The 19,090-nt window shown below is 44.0% G+C and overlaps 1 protein-coding gene across 1 annotated transcript in view; it reads left to right on the forward strand.

Annotated features, from left to right (window-relative positions):
* The first annotated feature begins 4,379 nt into the window (after positions 1 to 4,379).
* The window catches only part of LOC115109462 (hepatocyte growth factor-like), a 28,656-nt gene continuing 13,945 nt past the window's right edge, over positions 4,380 to 19,090 (forward strand). The window contains exons 1-9 of the mRNA XM_029634369.2: positions 4,380 to 4,562; positions 6,216 to 6,372; positions 7,328 to 7,440; positions 7,771 to 7,885; positions 8,760 to 8,902; positions 9,532 to 9,652; positions 14,068 to 14,186; positions 15,351 to 15,516; positions 15,606 to 15,739. Of these exons, the coding sequence (XP_029490229.1) occupies positions 4,514 to 4,562; positions 6,216 to 6,372; positions 7,328 to 7,440; positions 7,771 to 7,885; positions 8,760 to 8,902; positions 9,532 to 9,652; positions 14,068 to 14,186; positions 15,351 to 15,516; positions 15,606 to 15,739 (1,117 nt within the window). The 5' untranslated portion in view covers positions 4,380 to 4,513. The remainder of the gene's footprint in view (positions 4,563 to 6,215; positions 6,373 to 7,327; positions 7,441 to 7,770; positions 7,886 to 8,759; positions 8,903 to 9,531; positions 9,653 to 14,067; positions 14,187 to 15,350; positions 15,517 to 15,605; positions 15,740 to 19,090) is intronic.

The raw sequence follows: 19,090 nt of genomic DNA on the forward strand, positions 1-19,090 counted from the left end.
CCTCCAGGCTTGCCTGTCACCTGGGCTCTCGTCGGACCCTGGCCTCCGTGCGACAACGCTTTTGGTGGCCTACTATAGTTCCAGAGGTTTCCATGTTTGTCCCCACCTGCACAGTCTGCGCACAGAACACGACTCCTCGGCAAGCTCCGACTGGTCTTCTCCAACCACTGCCTGTCCCTCATCGTTCCTGGTCCCATATATCCCTGGATTTTGTCCCGGATCTCCCCCTGTCTGAGGGCAACACACCATCCTGACTTTGGTCGACCGATTTTCCAAAGCGGCCCATTTCATTCCTCTTCCCAAAATACCCTCGGCCAAGGAGACGGCCCAGCTTATGGTGCAGTACGTCTTCCTGATCCACGGTCTCCCAGTGAACAATGTCTCCGGCCCAGGGTTCACAGTTCTCGTCCCAGTTCTGGAAGGCGTTCTGTATGCTCATTGCGTCATTGGCCAGCCTGTCCTCCACATTCCACCTCCTTGTCCAACGGCCAGTCGGAACCAACCAACCAGGACTCTTCGCTACCTTGTCTCTGCCAACCCTACCACCTAGAGTCAGCAACTGGTATGGGTTGAGTGCGCTCACAACACCCTTCCTTTCTCTGCCACATGTCTCTTGCCCTTCGAGTGTTCCTTGGGATATCAGCCTCCACTCTTCCCTGATCAAGAGGAGGAAGTCAGCAATCCCTCTGCCCAGATATTCATCTGCCGCTGTCGCCGTACCTGGAAGAAATCCCGGGCCACTCCGTTGAAGACCACTTCCAAGTATAGGCGACAAGCGGATCGCCACAGGACCCCTGCTCTACGCTATCGGCTCTGGCAGAGGGTATGGCTCTCCTCCCAGGACCTGCCCCTCCGGGTGGAGTCCCGTAAACATTTCATCGGCCCGTTCCCCATCTCTAGGGTCCTCCGTATTCATCCTACTTTCCTTGTGTCTAGGATTAAGCCCATGTCTCACAGCCCTTTGTCTTCAGTTTCCAGGCCCTGATGGCCATCCAGGGTACACGGTGAGAAGCCTCCTGAGTGTTCGACCACGGGGCAGGAGTTTCGAGTACCTGGTTGACTGGGAAGGTTATGGCCCAGAGGAGAGGTGTTGGGTCCCCGCTAGAAACATCCTGGACCCAGCCCTCATCGTTGACTTCCACCACCGGCACCCTGGTCAACCAGGTAGGACGCCAGGTGGCACCCCTAGAGGGAGGGGTACTGTCACACCCTGATCTGTTTCACCTGTCTTTGTGATTGTCTCCAGCCCTCTCCAGGTGTCGCCCCACTTTCCCATTATCCCCTGTGTATTTATACCTGTGTTCTCTGTTTGTCTGTTGCCAGTTCGTCTTGTCAAGTCAACCAGCTGTTTTTGTGTCTCAGCTCTTACTTTTTCCAGTCTCTTTTTTTCTCGCCCTCCTGGTTTTGACCCTTGCCTGTCCTGACTCTGAACCCGCCTGCCTGAACACTCTGCCTGACCCTGACCCTGAGCCTGCCGACCTGCACCTTTGCCCCACCTCTGGATTATTGACCTCTGCCTACCCTGAGCCTGCCTGCCGTCCGGTACTGTTGCCCCACCTCTGGTTTTCTGGCCCCTGCCTGCCTTGACCTGTCTATTGCCTGCCCCTGTTGGATTATTAAACCATTGTTAATTCGACGTTGTCTGCATCTGAGTCTTACCTTCATACCTGATAGATGGTGGTCATTTTCTGTTCTGTGCATGGTGATGACCTGATAAATGACTTTACTCACATCAGCTCGGACATCGAGATCACCCAATCCTCTGGGTCGGTGGCGGCCCTAACACCAGGCGTGATGTTGTTATTGTCGAAGTATGCATAAAATGCATTGAGTTCATATGGTAGGGACGCATCGTGGGGCAGCTAAAGGCTATGTCTTCTTTTGTAATCCATAATGGATGGTAGTCCCTGCCACATATGGCGGGCATCGGAGCCTGTGTAATATGATTCCACCTTATTCCTATTTTGTCCTTTTGCTCATTTGATGACTCTGCTGAGGTCATAGTGGGACTTCTTGCACTTGTTCCTGTCCTCAGCTGTAGCCTCACGGTTGTCTGCTATAGTCCTGTGTGCAGTAGCCATGTCCTTAAATTTAGCACCAACCTCTGTGTTAATCCAGGGCTTTTGATTTGGAAAGCAGCGAACCTTCACTATGGGGACAAAGTTGCTGATGCATTTCCTAATGAAGCCGATGAAGGAGGTGGTTAGCTCGTCGATGTTATCGGTAGAGTCTTAAAACATATTCCTATCAGCGATAGCAAAGCAGTCCTGTAGCATAATCTCTGATTCTGGTGACCATTTCTCAATGGAACGAGTCATAAGTACTTCCTGTTTGAGCTTCTGCTTGTAAACAGGAAGCAGGAGTACAGAGTCATGATCTGTTTTGCCAAATTGCAGACGACAGAGGGCCTTGTATGCTTGTTTGTTGGTAGAGTAACAGTGGTCTAGGACTTTATCGCCCATAGTGACAAGGGAGATGTGTTGAATTAAAATCGCTGGCAACCAGAAAAGCAGCCTCTGTATGTAAGGTTTCCTGCTTTTTTATAGCCTCCTACAGTTCGTTAAGTGCTAGTTTGTTATTTTTATTGTCCTGAGGTGGAATGTATACAACTGTCAATAACAGCTGAAAACTCCCTCTGGAGGTAGAAGGTTCGGCATTTGACCATCAGGTATTCCAAGGTGGGTGAACAATGGGTTGTTGACACTTGCACCACTTTCGAGTCAGCTCACCAGTTGTTATTGATGAAGAGGCAAACCCCTCCCCCTCTAGGTATCCCTGACTCCACTGTCCTGTCCGTGTGTGTGTGTATAGAGTCGACTGTCCCTGTCAGCACGTCTTAATTAGCAGTAGAGGTCTGACAACAGGATCAGTGTGTTTGTTTACAGGATGATCTTCTAACACTGTGTCTGTGATTACACCCTCTACACGCACACACACGTACACACATTGTATTTGTTTGAGGAAGAACCCCTCATCCTCCAGAATCTCGCCATCTCACTCCCCTCTTCTCTTGCTCCCTCATTTCTCATCTGCCTTCCTTTCTCCTCAGGCCTGGTGGGTCACTCCAGGTCTGAAGAGAGAGAAGAGAAAAAAGGGAGTGAAGAAGAGAAAAAGAGGGAGCAAGGAAGAGAGTGAAAGAAACAGAAAGGGATGAAGGGTAAGGGTCAGCTTGAGGTCCAGATAATTTATAGCAGATGAAACATGACCTTTGTGTGCATGACACACACACACACACACACACACACACACACACACACACACACACACACACACTGCCCTGGTGCCTGCAAATCTGGAGGAACTCAAATGGACCCCTCTGCCCTAGTACCCAGCACCCCTTCTCCGTAAATGATGCCCAGTTCCAAACCAACCTTTTAAGAATCAAATAAACTTTTATTTGTCACATGCTTCGTAAACAACAGGTGTAGAGTAACAGTGAAATACTTACATGCAGGTCCAACAACGCATAGTAAAGATGACGATACAAAATAGATGACATAGAATGTGCCTGGACCTTTATTAACTCCTAAATGTGGCAGGATGAACTGGGTGGTTACAGAGTGCATGTGGAGGAGCTGTTAAGTGGACATTCTTAGCCATATCTTACAGAAACAAAACAAACCAAGGTGCTGAACACTAAATCGTGCAGTCTTAAATGGTTCCAGTGGTATGTAACAGAGCGCTACCAGAGTTCTAATCTCAGTCTGATATCTGAAAGCACACACACACACATGCTTCTATCAGATCGTTAGATTGAACTAATGGAGTTTTACTCAACCCAAAGCATGTGAGTGATCTGTACACATCTGCTTCTAGTTACGAGGGTATGAGGGTGTGTGTGTGTGTGTGTGTGCATGTGTGTGTGTGGTTATGAGAGTGAAAGTCCCTGATTCATTGGCAGGGATTGTTTATTATCATGGAGAGTGACTCTGCGGTTTCTAACAAAAAACAAAAAACCTCCTATTAGTCATCTACAAAAAGAGAGATAAAAATGAAGATGCATAGTGTGTGTGTATGTGTGTGTGAGAGATCGATTATAAAGGAGACGAGGTGATTCCCCAAGTCCCAGGAGATATGGAGGAGAGGATGTAGTTCATCCTGGTTGAGGATGATGTGTGTCACCCATCAAGACAGAACTGTTTATAGAAGCTGAGATAAACTCTGATACTTTTGCTCATGTGTATCATGCTGTCATCACTGGGACTTTTCCACTGATATTCCACTGATATACCTACCCAACATATTGTTCAACAGTGAGTGAGTGGGGTAGAGGAATAAAGTGGGAGGAGAACTGACAGTGTGTAATATGGCTGGCGCTGAGAGAGAGAGAGAGAGAGAGAGAGGTCCACACGATGTGTTTCTACTCAGAGGCATCTCTGCTGTAGCTGAGTGAAAATCCCCAGTCTCTTCGTACCGTCGTCTGGACTTTATCAACAGACGGCAATACCTTTACTATTATTGGGATATCATATAGGTAATAGTTTGGATATCGTGAACAGCCTTTGAAACAACCATGTGGATTTACAACATTATGTTTATGCTCTTAATTGTCCACTATTCCGGTAAGTTGAGGAGACAGTCGTAATAGAAATTCAGCCTTGCAGCTTGTTATTGAGGTTCAGCATAGTTGTTTAACTTTTCTCCAGCCTGGTCCCACCAAACTTATCTCAGCCTACATTGCATTTGTGATTTAATAACATCTTATTTTATGAAGGTAGGCTCTGAGCCTAATGTCGAATGGTGGAGTTTATTGATTTTTATTTTTTTTGCAACACAGCACAATAACCTGTGTAAAATATCTTACCTTGCAGTCAGCTGAGCAAGTTTTCCATTCTAACTGACTACCATCTCTTCGATCTTGCTAGTGTAACATGTCAGGGCAGAAGAGCTTTGATTAGTTAAAAAAAAAAACTGCCATCCTACAAAATTAAACTGTAAAAATAAACAACCAAAACATTTTGCGACGCTCTCTGTGGGGAGAAACTGTGAACCCCATCTCTATAGACTTTCAGTCATGATTCTACAGCAAACTTGCATAACATTATTTTATTTTTGAAAAGCCCAGAGAACCCTGTGTGCTTGGCGGCCCACCTATTTTTATATATATTAAACTGCGTCTAACGATCTGTAGCACGAGATGCAGCCTCTCAGGTAGAAGCACGTGCACCATCTCCACCTCTCATCTCTCCATTCAGCTATAGATGTGCTGGTGGAACTATAAACGATGTAAATTTGCGGTTTTCTCTCATGATAATCACTCATTCTAAAGCTTCTAGAAGAGTCTGACATGGACTCTGATCCCCGTGCTTTCACTATTTAGAAGGAAAGTATATCATGTTTGTTACAGGATATTGATAATACTTGTGTAGACAAGGTATTTGTCCATAATATGGTTCATATTAACTTAGACTTTTTTTCTCTATTACTTTTATTGAGGAAGAAAATACCGGAGTTTTAAGAAACATACACATAGCCTGACTGTCTGCTACTGGGCTGTTTATGTATTCACGTATGAGTCAACACAGCATGGTGTGGAGATGAGAAACAACATAATTAGTCTATCAATCCCTGCTGGAGAGAGGAAGGGGGACTGAGAGAAGCTGTGTGTGTGTGTGTGTGTGTGTGTGTGTGTGTGTGTGTGTGTGTGTGTGTGTGTGTGTGTGTGTGTGTGTGTGTGTGTGTGTGTGTGTGTGTGTGTGAACGTGAGAGAGAGAGAGATAATGCATCCCATTAAGTCATGTGGCAGTGGAACCAGGCTAATTGACACATCATGATGCTGCTGGTTTTGTCTCAGTGCTGATGGGAACATCAACACAGCCTCACTGGCCAGGGGATGGACACTGCATTCAACACCTTTATTTCATGCTGTGTGTGTGTGTGTGTGTGTGTGTGTGTGTGTGTGTGTGTGTGTGTGTGTGTGTGTGTGTGTGTGTGTGTGTGTGTGTGTGTGTGTGTGTGTGTGTGTGTGTGTGTGTGTGTGTGTGTGTGAACGTGAGAGAGAGAGAGAGAGAGAGAGAGAGAGAGATAATGCATCCCATTAAGTCATGTGGCAGTGGAACCAGGCTAATTGACACATCATGATGCTGCTGGTTTTGTCTCAGTGCTGATGGGAACATCAACACAGCCTCACTGGCCAGGGGATGGACACTGCATTCAACACCTTTATTTCATGCTGTGTGTGTGTGTGTGTGTGTGTGTGTGTGTGTGTACACTAGAGTGCAGGAGGAATGCATTGCAGGACTACCAGAGAAGCGATAGTGTGCGATTGGTCCAGCTGCCAGACTCTGCCCTCCAGACTATAAGCAGGAAGTTGAGCGTAGTGAAGTGTGCCCGGGGCTGCAGCCGCAACAAGCGACTACTCTTCACCTGCAGGTACGTGTGGTGCATCAGTGAAAGAACTCCTGGGGTTCTGTGCCTGTAGCTTCACCTGCTGTGTTTCTATAACTTTCCCATCTCCGTATGATGTTTTGGCTACTCTGGGGATTGTTTTTCACCTGTAGGTAAATATATGTATTGTCCATGCCAGTTTGACATCATCCCCTGGCTTTCCTTGGCAGCAGTCCAAACTCTCCATTGTAAATATGGCAGCTCTAACTCTTACTATAGTCTAATACCCTCCCATTCTCTAATGAGAAGTCTGGTTTCTCTTAGTGTCGTTCAGCAGCAGCAAGCTTGAGTCTGGTGTGCAGGACTAGGTTGCCCCTGGCAGACTGAGTCCTCTCTGATATCTCCTCTCAGCAGTAGCAGGCTAAGGGTCAATCCTATTTCAATTCAGGACACATACTGTATAGTCTCAGCCAGATTGCTCAAGACCCACTTCGAAATCTGACGTCCGTCCAGGTAAGCAGGACGTTGAGAGATGACTTCAAAACTGGCCACTAGGGCCAATGGTGAGCACTATTATCATCAAGTAGCTTGGGGTTTGCTAGGGTGTTCTGGACGGGGATGGTGGATAGACGCAAGCCATGAGTTCCGGCTCTGAGGTTCGCATGTTCAATCTCAGTGCTAGGCACTCATTTTTTAATTTGTTTGTTTAAAACCTATCCCAAAACTTAACCCTTACCATTCCAAATGAATGCCTAAACTTAACCATTATGTCATTTTTTTTTCCTTATCCCAAACCTTAACCCTTAATTTAACCATTCAGAATGAATGCTTAAACTTAGCCTTCGAAATGTGACGTTTCTTCAGTGAGACTGAGACCATGTTAATAGTCTACTATCTGCATGTTAATTGTAAGTTGCTTTGGATAAACATGCCTGTTAAACTATTATATTACGTAAATCAATCAAGATCTCTCTCTTTCTCTCTCTGTTTCTCTCTCTAGAGCATTTCTGTACGATCAGAAAAACAGGAAATGCCAGTGGCTTTCATTCGACAGGAACTCACCAGGAGTCCATAGCCAACACGACTTCAACTACCAACTCTACCAGAAGAAATGTATTGTACTATATTCTCTCTCTCTCTCTCTCTCTCTCTCTCTCTCTCTCTCTCTCTCTCTGCGTCAGTAGAAAGGCACTGCAGTGCTTACACTATGTGTCTAAAGCAGGGCTGCATCTCTTTCTCCTTGTATCATCAGAGTTTGGTTGCCGGGTTAGTATTCTAACATATTGGAACAGTGAAATGGAGCATTATGGTAGATGTGAGACCTGTCTTAATATGCTCTGTCAGATGAGTAAAACAGAAAAACATATTTTTCAGATTCTGTTCTTTCAAACACTCACAGTCTGTTTTTCCATTCCTTTGTTGACTCTTTCTCTCTCTCTGTAGCCTATGTGCAGGAGTGCATAGTAGGGACAGGAGTGAACTACAGAGGGAGGAGGTCAGTAACAGCCAGTGGAATAAAGTGCCAGGCATGGGCCTCTCCTATCCCTCACGAACACAAGTAAGCTAGAGCCTGTGTTTGTGTGTTCATGTGTGTGTGTGTGTGTATGTATATATAAGTTGGTAATTAGTCCTAAGGGACCGGTTATTCATCAGTACTAGTCCATTCTGACCTCACTCTTAACACTACACAGTCAGGGATCATTTCCTGTTGTAGTCACACTGTTTATATATGTGTGTGAGAGAGCGAGAGTTTAGTAAAACCTAATTAATTTAGTGATAAAGTATACAACCTGTGACAAACAGCAGCCCTGATACAGAGATAGTAGTAGAGGATGATGACATGCAGCCTTGTTACGGGAACAGAGAGAGAAAGTGAGTGAGATAGAGAGGGACAGGGAGGAGAGGACAGCGAGAGAGAGATAACAGAGACATCTCGTGCCAGAAGTTCATTAGAGCAGCACAACCAGAGGACAACCAACCAGAACAACCCCCGCCTTCCTCATCCTTACTCTTCCTCCCCATTCTCATCTTTTCTCCTCTTCTCCTTCCTCCTCTCTCCTCTCTCCTCTCCAGTGAGCTCACACTGGACAAGCACACACACCTCCATCACACCGTTACCATATGTTGCATTATGTTGCCTAACTCTGTGCCTTCCAAACTGTTTCAGCTGTGACCCATCTAAACCAAATGATCATGTGACTCAGCAAACAAAACCACAATCTAGTGAGGACCTCAGTCAGTACGTAGATGTGTATGACTCAGTGTTGTTTAACTACCACATGTTTCACAACACATGGAGCAGGCCTGGTCTACACTACGCAATGGAGATTTCCCTTCTTCTTCTCAACTTTCTGCACCAGATAGAAAGGGAATATTGTCCTGATGTTGGGAGGTATTGATTGACACTAACTGAAGTCCTTCTCTCGCTTCAGTTTCCTACCAAGGAGGAACAGGAAGAAGGACCTGAGAGAGAACTACTGTCGTAACCCTGACAATGCTACCTCAGGACCATGGTGTTTCACTACAGACCCCAATGTCAGACACCAGGACTGTGGAGTACCTCAATGCTCACAAGGTAGGACACATACACGCATGTCCATTTCCTTTTTCAGAATACCATTTAAGTGTACTGTCAGATGTGAGCTCTCCCTTCTCCCTGTGGCACTGGACCATAGCCTGCTGTGGTATCTACAACTGAAGGACGCAAACTGTCACATGATAAATTATCCTCTGTGGATCTTTTTTTATGTATGTATAGTTAATAAACAGCTGACAGTGATGTGATTAGGTGTGTATGAGAATATACAAGACTATCAGGGATGTGTGTGTGTGAGTGAGGAATCTACTGGGTTGTTTTCAGTCTGAGGAAATGTAGTGGGTCTGTCCAGAGAGAGTGTGTGTTCTGGTCAAAGGAAAAAATGACTGGTTAAGTTGATTTGAAAACAGGTTTCCAGTAATGACAAACACTGGAACATGAGATAACCAAACCCACAAACGGACGGAGAGACGGACGGACACACACACACACACACACACTGATTGTTGACTCATTTTACATTACATTCTAAATAGATAGACAGGACAATTATCCGGAAACATTTGTGGTCCAGCACCTCATGTTGATTATGTATATTACAGTATATGCAAAAAATAATGTCCATGGCATGTGAGAAGATAAAAAAGATCACCATTGTGTGTGTCCAGTGGAGTGTGTGAGCTGTAACGGGGAGAGCTACAGAGGTCCCATGGATCACACAGAGACAGGATGGGAGTGTCAGCGCTGGGACCTGGAGGAACCACACAAACACCTCTTCCACCCCAAGAGGTAACACACACATATGCACGCACACACACACAGAAACACACACACTCACTTTCTCTCAGTATGAGGTTCTGGGGCCTCTTCATTACAGAAACAAGGGGGTGATTAAAGACGTGTTAACAAGTCTAACACTAATCCACACCACCTGCTGCTGGGGCAGGACGCACACACAATCACACACACACACGCACACACCCTTCACCTCTGTGATGAAGATGCCCTCAGCACCTCTGAATCTCTGTTAGTATTACATTAAAAAATATATATATTATTATATATAGATATGTTTTTATCAGGGGAGCCCAATTGAGACCATAGCCTCATTTCCAATGGTGCCCTGAGACCACAAAGTAAAAGAACAAGCACACTACACCAGAACATCACCAACATCACAGCCATCATAAACAAGTTATTACATCAATGTTTCAAAACAAATGCACACCTCGGTGAACTCATTTATCATCAGGGTTTTAAAATGCCCTAGTTGCACCAGGGAATCCAAATGTAATTAATTGTATAAGTGATTCCAAAAATGTGGCGCATTTACCTACTAAAAGCTGATTTCCCAAATTCCATGGAGACTCAAGGAATCTGAATAGTTACCAAACCCGTTCACAGGGTTGGTTATCTCATTGTTTTATACGTTAGCAATGAAGTTAGGGAAGTTGGAAGCTTGTGTAGTAGGGCTTTGTAAACACAAATGGAGTAATGCATTTATCTAAGGGACTTTAATGAGGGCCAGCCAACCTTTTGATACGGGATGCAGTGGTGAATATTAAATCTACCACCAGGAGGAATGAGATGGAGAACACCTGCACTATAAAAAGTAATCACTTCTGCTAACAACATTTTTGGCTGGAAACCAGTTGCCTAGAACCATTCAAGTAACCCAACTCAATGTATTTCAATGTTCAATACGCACAAAAAGCTTATTTCTCTCAAACGTTGTGCACAAATTTGTTTACATTCCTTTTAGTGAGCTTTGATCCTTTGCCATCTACCTGATATGTGTGGCATATCAAGAGCATAATCATTACACAGGTATACCTTGTGCTGGGGAGGATAAAAGGCCATGCTAAAATGTACAGTTTTGTGGGAGCATGCAATTGGCATGATTACTGCATTTTAGAGAATTTGGTAGTACGTCCAACCGGCCTCACAACCGCAGACCACGTGTATGGAGTCGTGTGGGCGAACAGTTTGCTGATGTCCACATTGTGACCACAGTGCCCCATGGTGGCGGTGTGGTTATGGTATGGGCAGGCAGGCATAAGCTACGGACAACGAACACAATTGCATTTTCATCTATAGCAATTTAAATGCACAGAGATACCATGATGAAATCCTGAGGCCCATTATCGTGTCATTCATCCACCGCCATCACCTCATGTTTTAGCATGATAATGCACGGCCCCATTTCGCAAGTATCTGGAAACAATTCCTGGAAGCTTAAAATGTACCAGTTCTTCCATGGCCTGCATACTCACCAGACATGTCACCCATTGAGCATGTTAGGGATGATCTGAATCGATGTGTATGAGAACGTGTTCCAGTTCCCGCCAATAATCAGTAACTTTGCACAGCCGTTGAAGAGGAGTGGGACAACATTCCACAGGCCTCAATCAACAGCCTGATTAACTCGATGCAAAGGAGATGTGTCGCGCTGCATTAGGTAAATGGTGGTCACACCAGATACTGACTGGTTTTCTGATACACGACCCTAGCTCTTGGTATCTGTGACCAATAGATGCATATCTGTATTCCTAGTCATGTGAAATCCATAAATTAGGGCCTTATAATTTTTTTCAATTGGCTGATTTCCTTATATGAACTGTAAATCAGTAATAAAAACTGTTGCATGTTACATCTGTTTTTGTTCAGTAATACTTTTGATGATCTAAAATATTCTGCTTTTAAAAAGGTTTATGCTGTTTTCAAATGAAACACAATACCTTGCTCTTGTTAAAGTTTTTTGAATTAATTTTTTCTATGGCAAGACCTGAAAAGAGTTGTCTAGCAATAATCAACAACAAATTTTTAAAGAATAATGGACAAATGTTGCACCAGGTTTTGAAAACTCTTACATGCTGACTAGACCGGGCACACACGTGCGTCTGCGTGCGCAAACACGCACATATTGATTTTGTTCATTCATGCTAGACACGATCAGGACACACAGGTTAAAATATCAAAACGAACTCTGAACCAACTATATTAATTTGGGGACAGGTCGAAACACATAAAACCATCATGGACATTTAGCTAGCTAGCTTGCTGATTCTAGCTAATTTGCCCTGGGATATAAACATTGGGTTGTTATTTGTGACCAACGGCCTTGATTCGGTCATATGTAGCAAAAATATGAATAGTGTTTTTTACATTTGATAAAAGCAGACACAGAGAGCTATAAACTGGTATATCATACACTGCATTTGAGGACCAATGTGAAAGTAATTCTGCTTTGAAAGTTGATAACCTCTACGGGACTTGTGTCCCTATACCAGGACTGTTGAGCTAACGTGCGCTAATGTGATTAGCATGATTTTGTAAGTAACAGCAAACTTTCCAGGACATAGACATGTCTTATATGGGCAGAACGCTTAAATTCTTGTTAATCTAACTGCAGTGTCCAATTTACAGTAGCTATTACAGTGAAAAAAATACCATGCTATTTTTTGAGGAGAGCGCACAACAACAAATAACTTTTATCACGGCAACTGGTTTGATACATTCACCTCTGAAGGTATATAATGTACTTACATTCAGTAATCTTGCTCTGATTTGTCATCCTGAGGCTCCCAGCGATAAAATGTAGCATAGTTTTGTTTGATAAAATACATTTTTATATTCAAATGTAGGAACTGGGTTCTACAGTTTGAATACCTGCTGTCTTTGGCTCCACATCCACCCCGCCATCTAGATTTGTGAAAGTTAGTGTAAGGTAATGATCCATAATGTAAGACATTCCTGGGAGTGTGTAAACTTACCATATAATTGTTGTATGTTCTCTGTAGTTATTAACTTGAAAATGTATAAATTGACCAATTCGGCACATTTGGGCAGACTTGATACAAAATACTGTGCAGTATTGCAATGCTCCACTGGATCAATTTGAAACTTTGCACACACACTGCTGCCATCTAGTGACCAACATCTACATTGAGCCTAAACTGCAATATTATATTATGTCCTTCAGGTCCTGAGCAACAGGCAGTTAGATTTGGGTATGTAATTTTAGGATTTTTTTTTTTTTTAATGGTCAGATCCTTGTAACCTCAGTTTTGAGAAAATGGTCTATGAATGTTTTGGTATGCACTGACCTCATAGTTGTCTACACTCATTCAGCATTTTTTTACACCCTCTTAAGCTTTAGCCCCACCCATCTCTTTAAGGGTTGATCCAAGTGTTCTGTCCTAACAACAGCAGTCAAGCACCTAAGCTAGCTTTTTCCAGACACAAATGAGACACAAATGAGAGATCATTGACCATTATACTCACCCTAGCAGAGCTGGTTAGGCTATTTTTTTATGTTATCCAGAGCGTTGGTGACTGCAGCTGCGCTCCTTGCAACAATTAACACTTTTTCCACAACGTTTACTGACACCGGCCATATTCAAAGGGTGTTGAGCATTCATAAATTTGTCAGTTATTCTGCACTCTGGCACAATCAGAGTGCACTGAAATTGGAGAAGATAGCCAGAGCGACTTTACCAGCTATGTCTATCAACAGTTACGAATAATAAGATCATGCACGTAATGTTAGCTGGTGAGCCAGCCAGCTAACATTAGCTAGCTAGCTAACAGTATACTTTAACAATTAAAAATAAAAACATTTTCTGCCAAAATTAGAAATGTGTAATATTTAAAAATGTAGCTTGCTAGACTATCGTATACATCATCCCTGTCACAGATGCCAATGTTGCCCTTTGTTTGAAGATGTAATCCATAGACAGGTGTTTACGTTCTAATGGCTCTGCTGTGAAGTAGTGACCAGAGACATATACCTAGTTTCCTGAAATGAGTCACATTTTACCTTGCATGCACAAGCACAAGGTCCTTTTTTTCTGGGTCTTTGTAGAATTTGGACCCATTTTGAGTCATACAAAATTGAGTGTTCTCTACTCAGACAATTAATCCACAAATTAAAGGGAAACCTAGTTAGTTTCTAGTAATCTTTCCTCCTTCAGTCTTTTTCTTCTTCTTCTGTGGACTCGGGGCGGCAGGTAGCCTAGTAGTTAGAGCATTGGGCCAGTAACTGAAAGGTTGCTGGATCGAATCCCGGAGCTGACAAGGTAAAAATCTGTCTTTCTGCCTGTGAACAAATCAGTTAACCAGTTAACCTCATTGCTCATGTGTATCTCTATCTGTCCCAATGACTTGTTGAAATCCTACTCTTCCCTCTGTATGTTGTGTTGCAGGTATCCTGATAAAGGCCTGGTTGATAACTACTGTAGGAACCCAGATGGACGTCAACGACCGTGGTGTTTCACCACGGACCCACACACACTCTGGGAGTACTGCAACATCACAGCCTGCTGTGAGTGTCTGTGTGTGTGCATGCATGTGTGTCTGTGTGTGGTGTGAGTAACTACTCCAAATGTACAGCTTCCTTTACCTGTCATTCCGCCCCCTCCTCTCTCTCTGATTGGGTGAGGAATGCTGTTTGAAGGAACACACACCCTTTCATTTTACTCTGGTGTCCTGCTTCATTCACGGTTTATTGTTCTAAACAGGCCCTTGCAACTGTCCTGTAATTCTAGTACTTTTCACACACACAAACACACGCACGCACAAGCACAGACACATGCATGCACGCACGCACACAAAGCCACACACATACAGTACATGCGTACACAAACACAAACGTATGTGCACACACACTTTAGAAAGCTCAGGTACTCTGTTATATAAACCTCATATCAGACACACTAAGTCACACATATTATGGTCCAGTTACATACAAGATGAGGGGTGTGTGTGTACCTGTTTATACAAGAGAGTAAGAGAGAGAAATACATCTCTATAGTCATCATATTTCTGCTTGTTGAGGGCTGAAGTGAAGAGAGTCTATCTATAGAAGGTTGACAGAGAACAGCACTTAAACGCTGCAAGTGTTTTGTTTTTCTCTGTCTGGCTCTTCACTGCTCTGTTTGAGTAATCAGGAGCTCTGGAACTCGGTCTTTACAAGATGGCGTCTTTTCAGTTGGACTCTTTCTTTGTCTCATTGTAGTATCTGATACAGGCCTTGGAAGTCAACCCAGTCTAGTTTTATGGTCTAACCCTTAAACGTGGTGTTATTGAAACCAAGGCAGAAAGAAAGACATAGAAACAAAGAGTTATATTGTTTTGGCCTGTTCTACTCCCTGTACCTGTCTTTATTATCCTTACTAGTAGCAGTCTATTTTCAGACAGATCCACAGAAAACTGTCAGTTTAGATTCTGGACAGCTAATATGCTACCGTATATTTCTGGGAAAATTGAGTTAGAATTATGTCCTTCTTATTGCAACTTAATTCATCAGCTAATTGAGTACAATGTATTGTATAGAGCAGTTAAGTCCAAGTCAGCCTTGTCCTTGTTACAGTGTCCGTGTGGCACGTTGGCCTCAAGGAGAAACTATTTCAGTATAACAGGGTATAGGTGATATGGCTATGTTTAATCTGTCTCTGTCTCTTTCTCTCTCTCTCTCTCCCTTTCTCAGCCACAGACAGTGTGGTAGAGTTGGAAGTGACTACTATGTGTTTCTGGGGTCAAGGTGAGGGCTACAGAGGGTCAGTAGCAGTAACACCCAGTGGGGTGATCTGTCAACGCTGGGACTCACAGTACCCCCACAACCACTCATACGTTCCCCAGAACTACCGCTGCAAGTGAGTGAACCACACTTGTATCGACAGCCCTACACACAATATGTTTGTCTTTTTGTGAATCTATCTTTTTGTGTGTGTGTGTGTTTCAGAGACCTGAGGGAGAACAACTGCAGGAACCCAGATGGACGTGACCTCCCATGGTGCTTCACTTCAGACCCTAACGTTCGCACAGCGTTCTGCACTAACATCCCCCGCTGTGGCAAACAGAACACTGAACCTCAAGGTGAGAGCCTATTGTAACATAGCTCCAGGAGATGATACAAGTCTTCAGGTCTCAGACAGTCATAGTTCAATGAGTGCTGTAGAGTGTGCAAAGCTGTCAAGGCAAAGGGTGGCTAATTTGAAGAATCTATTTTGATTTGTTTAACACTTTTTTGGTTACTACATGATTCCATATGTGTTATTTCATAGTTTTGATGTCTGCACTATTATTCTATAATGTAGAAAATAGTACAAATAAAGAAAAACCCTGGAATGAGTAGATGTTTCCAAAATTTTGACTGGTACTGTATATTTAAGACCAAAAACTTTTAGACTTTTACTGAAGTAGTATTTTACTGGGTAACTTTTACTTGAGTAATTTTCTATTAAGTTATCTTTACTTTTACTCAAGTATGACAATTGGCTACTTTTTCCACCACTGTGAATTATTTTGCTGTAACAATATTAGTAAAATGAAGATCCCACATCTGTAGGACTCTGGTAATGATAGCCCACTACACATAAACAAACTAGCTCTGACACATTGGACAGTGAGGTGAGGCTCTGTCCCATTGGATAGAAGCTATAAACCATGGGATAGAGAGGAGAAAGAAGCTACTGTATGTCCCATTGGATAGTATCAAAAAGAAGGAGCTGTGAGGGACTCTGTGGGATTCATATTATGTAGGGTTGTGCTTTTCTCACACTCAGATGGGAACCTCGGGCCTGGGACAGTTTTGTGACAGTTGTTTTATGGTCATTATACTCGACTCGCTAAAAGTACAGTAGCCCTTATTCAGCTATCCAGTTAGCTAAACACTCATTCAAATAACTCAGTGAGAAGCAGGGTGCCGTCTTGGAAGTTTCTTGAATCACAGTGTGAAACTGCAACAAACACAAAAGTACATGTTTTCAGTTACAGTAATATAGAGCACAGAATGTCATCCACAATAACTGTACTAAATGTATGAAATAAGGAATAAGAGTATTCACTCGAGAGCCAAGTATAAAATAAAGTTACTAGAATGCAACTGTATGCTTGATATTGCTCAGCTACGTGTCCCTAGGGAGAAATAGCATTAAAGCTTATGCAAAGTACTTAAACTACCACAAGGGGGTGCTAAACAACTAACAGGTCCAGAACACTCCACGCCTGGGGTCTTTAACGATCCCCATTAACCTAACTCTGACCACTGGGGTCTTCTGAAGAAAGAACGATAACCACTTCAGAGGTAGGCCGGGAGAAGACCTTCAGAGTTCCCTCCTCGACAATTCTCACATTGACTTTCCTCACCATCCCATCCCAGCTGTTAAGGGTGTTCACGATGGCCATAGGCCATTTATTTATTTATTTCAGGCTGACTGTCCTTTATTAAGACAACTTCCCCTTCTTTAAGATCTGTGCTCTTGTCCTGCCACCACCGTTTTCAAAAGGTGTCAGCAAGACTTTGTACCTGCTTCCACTCTTGCTTGTAGAGTTCTACTTCCCAGAACATGCCTGTTGGAGGAGGGGGGACACCAGTCTTCTGTGTCAAGAGCATAGCTGGGATGAGGATGAGGGGTGATTCCGGGTCTGAAGATACTTGGATGAAAGCCTGGCATTCGTCACAGCAGTGACCTCAGCCATCAGTGTTGTCAGGACTTTGTGTGTAAGGCGTGAAGTTCCACTTTAGAGGATCATGCAGTCGAGGATGCGACGTGCAATACCAATCATCTGCTCCCATGCACCACCCATATGGGATGAGTGAGGAGGGTTGAACACCCAGGTACATTTCTGTTCTTGGAGATACCTCTCCATGCTCTCTGAACTGGAGCTTGATCCATCATCCTCAGTAAGCACCAACAAAGTTTGTACTGCAATCTGAACGTATCTGTTTTGCTATACCTCTGATTGAGAATAATCTTCTCAGGAAATTTATGAAGCTGGAAGCACTTAGTGATTCAATTACTTCTTTGTGTACAGCTCTTGTGCATAAGCACAAGAACATCGCCACCCACCATTTGCTATTGGCATGACCTCCTCTGGTGCGGCGTGAGGCCACCTCCCATGGTCCAAAAACATCCACACCGACGTAGGTGAAAGGTGGTGCTACCTGTAGCCGCTCAGCTGGCAGTTCTGTCATCTGCTGGTGTTCCGTCTTCCCGTGGAGCTTCTTGAACACGACACACTTGAAGAGTGCACTCCTGATACATCTCTTAGCTCCAGCCAACCAGAGTCCATCTGCTCGCATGGCATCCCCTGTGAAATGTCTCCCTTGATGTTTCATGGCGGTGACACACAAGTAAGGTTGCCAGGTGGTGACGAACTGGATTGATGATGGTGTTGACATGGTTTGTTCCTAATTTAGATTACTTGATTTGGTCTCCAACTCTGAGCAGCCCATCACTGTCAACGATAAGATGCAGACTTCGTAGACTGCTGTCAGTGGGAAAACTGTGTTCTGCTGTTATGCACCTAAATTCCTCTGCATAACACTCGTCTTGGACACTTTGGCTCTTTCCAGTTCTTCTTCAGTGGGATTCTTCAGACAGATGTTCCATCCATGGCAGCTGCTCTCTTGTGCAGACTGAGAGAAGATCCGAGCTATGTGGATTAAGCGTGCTACTGTCCTTATGAGACTGTTCCATTTGGAAAAACGCTCAAAACGTTTGGAGCTCAGCAGGTTCTTGAAGACTTGAGTGACATTAGAAGTCACCTGTGGCCGTATCTCAGAGTCAGAAGCAGAGTTGATAAGGCCAAACAACTCTAGATATTTGGAGGAGTGCAGGGCAGGATTCTGAAGAAAAGCTGGTCCAGACAGCCATGTCGTGTTGCTGAGGAGGGCTACTGTTACGGATCTAAACTCATGGTCAGCTGGGTTGAGATCTGCGGGCACGTACCTCCATTGGTCTGGGGACGTGGATTGCCAAATACGCTGAACTCTGTTGCTCACGTAGCCGTAGCACCGCCTTGTTTGGTTGTGGATGTACACAAGCACCACTTTGCTGTCCAAATAGTATGTGATGCTGTCAAACTTCAGATCCATCTTCTCAACTATCAACTCTGCGATCTGGACTGCCACCATGGCTGCACATAGTTCCAGTCTAGGGATAGTGAGTTCTGACTGGGGAGCCAGCTTGGCCTTTCCAAAGACAAAGCCAACTTCACTTTTTTTGCTTTGGCAATAACTATACTAGCCCTTGAACTGGCTGACGACCTCGAACTGACTGATGATTTGTAAGAGCGCGAACTTATAGACTGTGAATCGAATGCTCCATGTTTCTCTTTAATGTTTTTATCTTTCTGCGTAGAATTGTCCTTACTACTTTCCTCCATGATGTGAGGTAAGCGTGGCATGTAGGGGAAGACTTAAGTTGGCGATGTCGTGATGGC

This window comes from Oncorhynchus nerka, linkage group LG25 (assembly GCF_034236695.1).
Source record: "Oncorhynchus nerka isolate Pitt River linkage group LG25, Oner_Uvic_2.0, whole genome shotgun sequence".
In the NCBI taxonomy this organism is placed as follows: Eukaryota; Metazoa; Chordata; class Actinopteri; order Salmoniformes; family Salmonidae; genus Oncorhynchus; species Oncorhynchus nerka.